This window comes from Natator depressus, chromosome 21 (assembly GCF_965152275.1).
Source record: "Natator depressus isolate rNatDep1 chromosome 21, rNatDep2.hap1, whole genome shotgun sequence".
Lineage (NCBI taxonomy): Eukaryota > Metazoa > Chordata > Testudines > Cheloniidae > Natator > Natator depressus.
The window spans coordinates 392,310-402,589 of NC_134254.1; the positions used below are offsets into that span (position 1 = coordinate 392,310).

Sequence of the window (10,280 nt, forward strand, 5' to 3'; positions counted from 1 at the left end):
AATTAAGCATGTGCTTTCGTGCTTTCCTGTTCTTCAAGGCCAGTGCCCGCAGAGCCAGAGAGTGTGTGCTTCAGGCAACTCCTATGCCATTATATTAGCAAAAAAGTCATAGTTCAAAGAGCCCTGCAAGGGAGCTTCCTACCTGCATGCCTGCCAGGCCTTGCTCCCGTGCTCCTTCTAACAATGGGGAAAGGTTATTTGAAAAGCTTATTTTCTGCATTATTATTGACAACAATACTTTTATTCCTCTAGCAGAACCCAGACTAGGTTGTACAGAGATTCTTAGCTGTGCAGTCAGACTGGCCTGATGGCATGCTGCATCCAACTTCAGCTCAGAGTCTGGAGGCAATAAAGACCTTGCCAGGGAGCAGCTTTCCGTTCAATACACCCAGAGGTAAGCGTAATAGTAACTGCTATATCAAAACAGACCAAGTCTAATTACACCAGCCTCCTGTCTCCAGCAGTGGCTTGTACCAGCTGCCTCAGAGGAGAAGTAAAAGAATAAATAAATAATAATACACGTGATCAACTCTACAACAAGGTGTGGAAAGAGCAGATTTTTTCTTAGCCCAAAGAGTGATTGATCAGTTTATACTCTGAAGCTGGAAGACCAACAGACCCTATCATTTTTACTGTTGCCACTTCTTTGCACTTAATATTCTTATTTTGTAAGCACCTAATTTGTTATGACTCTTAATAAGTGATTTTCCTCAATAATATCCTGTAGCAGTGAACTCCCAGGTTACCTAAACAGATCATTAAAATTTTTTGATTAGTTGCCTTTTAATTTCATTGAGTCTTCCCTCCTTCTTCTTCTAGCAGATTACATCATTTGTGGGAAAAGTTTACTAATTACCGTATTATAATGGAGGTTTAGCCATTCTGAAGTCACATCTGTTATGAAGTACTCTCCATTGCAGTGTTTACATTTTTAGTATTGAAAGGTTTGTGATGACCCACATGGCTATATTTGCAAAGAGGTGTCCCTGAATTTCATGCCTAAAGGTTGCAACTCCAAAAAACCTCTCTGAAGCTCAGATGCAGTTGGCATACACTTTACACATGTTCAAAGAGCAGCACTTAAGAGTCAAGTATGTACTAAGCACGTGAATGGAAGAACAGAAACAAACAGACCTTGTGGAATGGCCATTTCCGTAAGATAGCAAATCTATATTCCACATACTTCAAGACCTGAAATTTATTTTGCACATACAATTAACTGTGATTGAGGTACACATTGCTTTAATCCTTCATCTTCCATTTCCCATAAACAGATGGAGAGATCCAGTTTTGAAAATGTTTTCTCAAGGTTAAAAAATAACTACCAAAAATCCCAAACAAACAGCTTTGTCCTGGTTAGTCCTACCTCACACCATGCCGCCTGCAGAGTACTTGCTACAGTGAAGAGAAATATGGAGCAATGCAATTGTAAAGTTGGGGGCGGAGGGGGGGGAGAAAAAATTGGAGATGGTTTCAATTTTGTGTTAGTAGGTTTAAAGCAGACTACAATGATGTTAGTAACTGTGTAATAAAACAGCTTGAGGAAGGGAGATAAATCATTCTTTACATGTTGCTGCATTTTAGTGAATTCTGAATCACACAAAAGCAGAACACAGGCTTTTATTGGCATCACTAAGCTCTCTTTCCTATAGAAGGAAAGTATAAACAAAGGGTCTATATGTAAATACATTTGGTTGAGGCTGCTGTGGGGGTGTTTAAACTACGCCTGGATTTTGTTCTGCAGACCTTTTTCAATAACATCTCTGTTGAAAAAAGAAAACTCTTTAGAGATGTTGTGAACCATCTGACTTTAATTTGAGTTGGAGAACTGGAGGTTACTCGTAGACTCACATGGCCATAGTGCTACTCCCACCTCCAAATTCCATTTCCTTACACAGACGATGCCTGTGTAGCACAAGCCGAATGTGGGAAGAAGGCAGCCTCAGGCCCTACTAAATGAGGCTAGGTTTGGAATGGTGAAGATTTTCATTGCAGCAAGACCTGCCTCTCTCTCCAACATTCAGTCTCCACCTAATCCAGTGTGGTCACTGCACTGAGAATTGCTAAAGTGGCTCTTGGCCTCTCTCTCTCCCCTTATTGCAGGGACTTTCGCATCACTACCGTCTTCAGTAACTCCTTCCATTTGGCATCTTCGGCTCGCTTCTTGAATCCATCAGACCATCCAGTCCTGCACAAACTCAGCTGGTTAGTTCTATCCAGCTCTTATCTCAGATATCAGTTTTCTCATAGGCTCCTGAGTTTTCCATGAGATCCTGGTCTTAGCAAAAGCATAAAACACTAACTAGTATTCTAGTAATCCTCCCAATTTTAGGCTAGGGAGAAAGGCTGAGCAGAAAGGGAGGGGGGAGCTTTAGTAATAAGTGATCCATGTCCAGAAAAATATTAAAACATTATGGGAAATTACAGCTAAATTGCAGAGTTTGAATTTTTCCCTGTGAAACCATGTTTGTCCAGTCAGTGCGTGCCTGCCGGACATGCAGTGAAATCCAAAGCCAGCTGAAACATGTCAGGCAAAATGAGACACTGAGACAGGGGAGGAGTCTGGCTTGATAGTTTTTGTTCTGTTTATACCCTGTCTCTACTTATTAATGCTTCGCAGGGGAAATTCAATGTCTGCCCTTAAGTGCAATTTCAGATTATGTTTTGAATGTCTCTCTTATTCATAGGATGCCCACTACTGATTCATTACCTAACACACGTCTGTGTTGCTTGATGCAGCTTTCACTGTCACTGGACTTGTGGCATAACATTGTTCTTGAAGAATTTTTAGAAATTGATTTTACATTTTTCCACACCCAAACAGATGTGCATATTCTCCAGTTTCCAGAGCGACAAGCCCTGGCCTTGTTTCTCTATTCAGTGACGTCTGTGGAACTTGAACTTGATCATGACTGTCCGAATAAAGAAGGGTGTTTCTGTACCCATAACTCCCAGTGCTGTGCCCAAAATGGCCCCAGAGTGGCAGTAGCCATTGTCAAAGAGCTTGAGAAAAGTATCAATGGAGATATGTACTCCAGAGAACACCTTCTTATCCTATGGTCTCCACATTAATAACCCCAAACAAGTGCTTCATATATAATGTTCTAATAACAAATACCAAAGGAATTAATTATAATCCAGCCATTATTTCCTTGGATTCCTACTTTATTAAGCACATTAGTGCTGGTTGAATGAGCTTTTCTCGAAGAACATCTGGGACTCACATGAATACCTGATGAGATCTGTATGATCAGCATTACAGTACTAAATATCCAGCAAAGTCATTGTCATTAGCAGCATTAGATCAGTAAACCCCGTCAAGGTCAGAGTGGGCACTTTTCATGTAGCACAAGTGCTTTCGGTTCACGTCCGTGTCACTTGTAGTAACCCTCAGTTTTTGTTTCATTCTAGGTGCATAGCGTAATGTCCATGCTGTACTACACTCTGATTATAGCTTTTTTGCTCGGCATACAGGCAGCACCAAAGTCAGAGGACAATGCTCCATGGGGGTTTTCTGCAGGACCCACCATTCCAAATATCCATCGGACTAAAGCAAATCCCAGTCCCAAGGCAGCTCCACACACAGCCAGTCATCACCTTGCTGGGAAGGTAGACAGCAGAGAAGCTGGACAGCCAGCAAACATCACTGTGGATCCAAAGCTTTTCAGAAAGAGACGATTCCGATCCCCTCGGGTTCTGTTCAGCACGCAGCCCCCTCCAGTGTTAGGGGATGGACAGAACATGGAGTATCTGGGCAGTGCAGATTCTCTTAACAGGACTATTCGAACCAAGCGGACTGCTCATCCTGTGCTGCACCGGGGAGAATTCTCAGTTTGTGACAGTGTCAGCATGTGGGTTGGGGACAAAACCACAGCTACTGACATCAAAGGCAAAGAGGTGACAGTGCTGGGAGAGGTGAACATTAACAACAATGTTTTCAAGCAGTACTTTTTCGAAACCAAGTGCAGGGACCCTAAGCCAGTCTCCAGTGGGTGCCGGGGAATTGATGCTAAGCACTGGAATTCCTACTGCACCACCACGCACACCTTTGTCAAAGCACTGACAATGGAAGGCAAGCAAGCAGCCTGGAGATTTATCCGAATCGATACCGCCTGTGTGTGCGTGCTCAGCCGGAAAACAGTGAGACCCTGAGATGGAACAAACACTCATGCCCACATCCTCCCATTCCCCCTACCTCAGCCTGTAAATTATTTTAAGTTATAAGGACTGCATGGTATATTTATAGTTTATACAGTAAAGAAAGAACCTCGCTATTTATTAAACTCTTTTGGAAACTCCTTGTGTGTTGTGAACTTAATTTAATGACATAACAATCTTTTGGGGAAATGTTCATCTCAGCCTTGTCAGTCACAGAGCTTGGCCATTAGAGTACTGTGAAAAACAAACATTTTGCACTTTTCATCTTCCCCTCCCTACTCTTTTCCACAAAAAGCCAGTCTTCACAGGCAAAACCTGCCTTTTTGGTGTGAAAATGTGGCTTGTTCCAGAATGTTATGTTCTTCTCCAACTCATGAAAGCGTGAAAAAAACCCACAGAAATATTGCTGGTTTTACCCCCCATTCTTCTAGTCAGTCATAGGATCCTGTGAACTGTTGGTGCAGTGTACAGTAGTTTTATACCACTATGGATATTTCAGAGTAAAATTCTCAGTGTGCCGGAGAAAATTGCCAAATATTTCGATGATGAAAATAACCAGCTCTAAGTTATGTTGGAGAAAAGAAGACTATGACTTCGCTCAAGATGCAGATTTTTGTCCGATAATGGTATCATTTATGAGTTGTACTAGAGTGATGGGACTAATGACGGTTTTAATCAGAAACCTCTATTTCCGGGGGTGTATACCTTAACTGTAGGCATTCACTTAAAGCTGGGCCTTGGCGACAGTGCCTTAATGTGGAGCGAATGTTAGAAAAAGATCTTTTGGCCATATTTCAGTAAGAATGGTCCAAAAACAACCCTCCCATTTATGACAGGTTTCAGAGTAGCAGCCGTGTTAGTCTGTATCCGCAAAAAGAAAAGGAGGACTTGTGGCACCTTAGAGACTAACAAATGTGTTAGTCTCTAAGGTGCCACAAGTCCTCCTTTTCTTTTTCCTCCCATTTATGGTTTCTCTGCTCTCACTCTCTTGAGAGCACTACGGTTTATAGACCTGGTGTAGCTGCCAGCCTGAGGCCTGTAATGTGTGTTCCAGCCATTGCAATCTGAACAAAATCTATAAACCTTCCCACTGTTTCCTTTGGAAAAGCAGCAGCTATCCCTCCAATAAACTGTTTCAAAACAAGTATTCCACGGACTTTTCGTCTGGTGTCTGCCAAGCCCTAGAGGATGAACACATCTCCCAACTTTCATCTCCTCCTCCTCCTCCTCCTCACAAATACTGTTATTTCCTCTAAAAAACCTCCCTCATTGTTACCTGGCCTATACAAACAGCGAAGAGGGACAGCAGCTTTTGATCTCTTCACTCAATTCTTCACTTACAGAGACATTGATGTTTGCAGTGAGGGCCGCACATTGTCTGAAACCAACCCCAAACCCATCCTGTCTCACTGTCTTTTCACTAAGCAGGAAACAACCTAAACTAGACAAAATATTCTTTTTGTTAAAATACTGCCAGTTGGGCTGGCATCAGGAGGCATATATCACAAATTCTGACAGCCCATTGGGATGTACTATGTAGGGTGACCAGACATCCCAATAAAATCGGGACCGTCCCGATTTTTAGGTCTTTGTCCCGCGTTCCCCATGTGTCCCAATATTTCCTCCGTTTAATCTGGTCACCCAAGTACTATGTATCCCGGCCTATCAATCTGAGCCACCTTTGGGCTAGTTTATCACATTCAAGCAGGAGTGTTTTCAGGCTTGAGAAGAACAGCAGTAAGCTACTCTCCAGTCCCCTCTAGTGGCTGGTTATAGTGCAGAACAGAGGCACCAGATTAACGTTTTTCCCTCTCAATAGCAAGGTAGATGCAAAGTTTGCATGTACAGCTGCTAGGTAGAAGGCTGGTGGAGGGCAGAATCATATGGTTCTCACTCTACCCTGTTCAAAGCCTCCAGAATCATTAATTCTTGCTCTGGGGAGGGATGTACGTGAAACAGGCACATTCATGGTGTGATGGATAATGGTGCAGCCCCCAACTATGCTGGGAATGTGCTCTTAACAGTGGCAACCTCTTGCAGATCAGCTGAGGAGTAATGGAATGAGATGCCACCTGCAGAGCAACTGAAGCAGAGAAATATCCAGAGTGGGAGCTAAATCCTGTGTATGCTTTTTGGTTACAACCTTTAAAGGAGGGGGACCTCACAGCAATGAACGATGTTACATATTATGTGTTCTAGCCAGATCTTCTGCCTTACCTGAGAGCAATGCAGTTAGCAAAGAATAAAATCTCTGTATGTCTTAGCTTTTCATGGTTTATCAAAACTCTGCCATTATTTTACCATTGACATAACAAAACTGCAGCTCAAACATTGTCTCAAGATTGTAGTTGATAATCTGAAACATGTGTAAGACCTGGAGTCTCTTCAGAGAGTTGTGGAACTCTGAGATGGGCTTTCTTCTGATTGCAATAGGAATCTGGGGAGCTGGCATTCTTTCCACAATCAGCCCACTTGCAGCTCTTTCTGTTACTCCTTAAAACAAATTCTTGCCAAGGATGAGATCAGTCCCAACAAAGCTCAGTCTAGGGGGCCTATAGTTGCTGATAAAATAACCATCATCATTATTATAAATCTTGACTTTGATTAAAATTTCCACTAGTAAAACATTCAGCTATTCCATGTGGTTTTGCATATTTTTAGTGAGGGTACTGATTTATTACACCCAGCCTCTTGCCTCAGATTGATTGTCTGTGCTCCCACCACTGAGATTAGAATATTGTTTCATCCTTTAGTACAGAAACATGGCCAAGGAACTGTGCTATGTGTTGATGTCTCTGCCTTATCATCAGAAAATTCCCAGAGGGAATTTATGCACCTGGATCCTGACACTGTAGTTAACCATGAAATTTAGAATTCCATACTTAGCAGAGATAGCTACAAACACCAGCCTGTGACACTCAGAACTGCTAAGGCTACGCATCCCTATTCTCATGGCCTGGCCACTTTTCTCGTGACCCACTCTCCAGTGTGATGCATAATAGAGAAGCAGGTGTTTGGTAGAGTGATGCATGCTGCCCAGGGGAAGTGGCAGACTAAGAACATCTGTGGAAAGGAAAATGTATTATCCATGCAAATCTGTAATCTTTTGGTAATGTAAATAAAGGAAAAGTTTGAAATAAAATTAGTTGAGTTAGTAACAAAAATATTGCGATCTAACCTGGTATTTGTGCTTTCACCTTGAAGCAGTTGGCTTGGATAGCCACTCAAGACCGCATATACGGTGCTGCCATCACTGAAACTGGATTTGTGAAGTTCCCCAGGGCAGTATTCATGTCATTTATTCTACTTTTCAGAAGGCAGCATGTTTACACTGTCATATTTAAAGAATGTGGTTTAAAAATAAAAACAATCTCAGTTATTTTTTAGTTAGTTGGCAACAACAACTTCCATGACCTCCTGCTTCCCATGCTTCAGAGGATTTATAGCCAATCAAGTGTCAGTGAGAGACACGATTGGGAAGTCACTAAAAAAGTAGATGACAACTTTTCTTAAATTATAGTTTCTAGGAGTTTTCCTTATTAATGGTGTGAGCAGGTTCCAACACAAAAGCTGACTGTCTGGAAGAAACATTTGCATTCACACTGAAATGCTTGTCTGAAATCTTGCCTTTTACAGGTCAATGGAGAAGCTGCTTCTTGACACTGACCTACAGAAGACAGAGGCTTGCATGACGCAGTTTGTGTATCTGTATGTAACATCCGTACTGACCTGCCACTAGTGGGCCAGAAGGAAGGCGTGTATCAAACGTGGGCGCTCTTAGGAAAACAAGACAAAACGCTGTAATGTACTGTCTGAAAAAAAGGCATCTCTGGAGGAAAAAGTCAACTTAATCTAATGAAAACTTTAGCTGGAATAATCTACACTCTTCAACAGCTGCAGATGTGCACACAAGAGACAACTGCCTTGTTATGGGTGTTTTCTCACATGTGTTACCCTAATTAGAGATCCAAATGCAAACTGCAGAATAGTATGTGGATTTCTGACACGTCCTGGAGGGCTTTGAGCCCATAAACAATTGATGGAGACAGGCATCACTATAGTATTTCTTCAGTGAAAGATATAATCGTGCTCCAGTATTGTTCGTGTTATTATGTAAATGGAACTGTACCAACTTCTTTCAAACCAGCACTCTTACCTTGCGGAGGAAAAGAAGCCTGTTTAAGCATAAACAAACTGACAATTAGTTAATCGTCTCTCCTCCCACTCAATTCAGTGCTCAGGAACTAACATCAATATTGACCTTGGCACTGAACATAAGGAGTGAGCGTGGGGTTCTCATTACCTTTGTTCTCATTTTGTAACAGAACCCATTGACATATGAGTCTTTATGGGCCAGATGGGCTAGTGCTCCAAGCAACAGTAAATGAGGGCTAACACGAAGTGGCCAGAAGTTAGAGAAAAGGAGCCACAGATGAGTCCAGTTTGGATTTGACATGATGGATTGTGAATGCTAGTCATGAATACTAATTGCCAAAGGTGGCGTTTTGCACCGCTGCACCTGGTTAGGACTCTGACTCCTGGGAGCTGTGAACAGTGGGGCGCCTAGCTGCTCCCTGGCCTCTGCACCACTGTGCCCCCTGCATTCCGACATGGCCGGTGTAATAAGGGTGCTGGAAGAGACTGAACTTTATGTCCTGTCCTCAGTCACATGACCTGGAGCAGGGTCACAAAGGTCAATATCCCTGGAGGGCTGTAACCACTTGCTAGACACTCCATATATGATAGGTGCAGTATACACCATATCAATGGGTAGTATGTGCATGGTTTCAATATCCATTATATATGTATATGTGTTGGGAAGTAAACTGAATATATTATGCTCTTCGCACCATTCTATTTACCCATGGTATGTATTCCACAACACTTTGCAAAGCTGAGGTCAGCTTTGACAACAGAAAACAGGAAGTCTGCCAAAGCCAAGATACATGAATGGTGTGCCCTAGCCCAGGCTGTACCTGTACACCCCACTGTTTGGAATGTGGCATACAAAACTGAGCTAAGGGAAGGTATAGACCAGCATGTTAAGGAATTAGTGGGTTGGATCTTAGGTGAGCTATAAAGTGCTCTTTAACTTGTAAAAAGCCATGACATAAATATAAGTTGTTTTGTGGGAGGAGTCTTTGAAGCATACCTTCTGTGTAAGGTGAACATCCTGTGAGACAAGAATTGCTTCCCAGACAGAGGGTATGTATGTCTCCTTTGTGTTTTGTCTTTAGATGGTAAATTTGGCTAAATTTGGTTAGTTGGTCTCTTGAACATTCTTAATAATGAACGCAAGCATATTCAATCAGTTGGCTATACTATTAACCAACAAACTGACTCCAGCGGTTAGCTGCATGAGATACTTACAGCTTTGCCTGTTTGGTGCCAGTGCTCTAGCCCTCTTGCAGAAGCTGAGGACAGGGATTTTACTTCAGGCCTTTACGGGGACCCAGCTGCAACATTTCAGTTGTGATCCAGGGCAACCAAAAGAGCAAATTCATCACTGACTGGTACGCTGCCTTCTAAATAATTTCTCAGGTTCTCTCTCCATCTATTCCCAACAGATCTGACTGTGTTAGTTTGAAGTTGTTTTCCTGACAGACTAAGGGAAATACTCCCAGCTCATTGTTAACATCACTGTCAGAATGTTTATGAGAGATAGAATAATAATGACAGACAGTAGATTGTAACATAATTATAATCTCTATAGATGATTAGCTGAGTGGGTAAGGCAAATATTGGATCTGAACAAGTAACTGCCAGTTGAGGATGATGATGGGAAATATTTATAAAACACTGGCACATCCACTTAAAGTATCCCCGGAGCAATTAACAAATCTGAGCTTCATATATTCTCTGACTTCATCTGATGACATCACCAAGTCACTTATATTCTTTCATGCTACAACAGCAGAAAAATCATTGTGTGGGTTCTGATTATGATCACCACTGTGTAAATCATTTGGACATTTCACTCTTTTTCTATCAGTTCACACAAAAGAAACCACTTGGGTAGCCAGGAGTCAAGTGCAAAAAGTAGACGTCTGAGTTATTTCACTAACTCTTCTTTGCTGCCTCTGGCATATCCTGTTGGCTTGAGTCTCTGGCGTTTTCAGAAA

General features: G+C 42.2%; 1 protein-coding gene across 1 annotated transcript; it reads left to right on the forward strand.

Moving 5' to 3' along the window:
• The first annotated feature begins 298 nt into the window (after positions 1–298).
• NGF (nerve growth factor) lies at positions 299–4,222 on the forward strand. Its single transcript, XM_074935955.1, has 2 exons — positions 299–394; positions 3,412–4,222. The coding sequence occupies exon 2, from the start codon at positions 3,424–3,426 to the stop codon at positions 4,150–4,152; it is 729 nt and encodes a 242-aa protein (XP_074792056.1). The 5' UTR covers positions 299–394; positions 3,412–3,423; the 3' UTR covers positions 4,153–4,222.
• The last annotated feature ends 6,058 nt before the right edge of the window (positions 4,223–10,280 follow it).

Coding starts and splice junctions, on each gene's coding strand:
- NGF (XM_074935955.1), top strand. CDS start 3,424: ATGTCCATGCTGTACTACACTCTGATTATAGCTTTTTTGCTCGGCATA.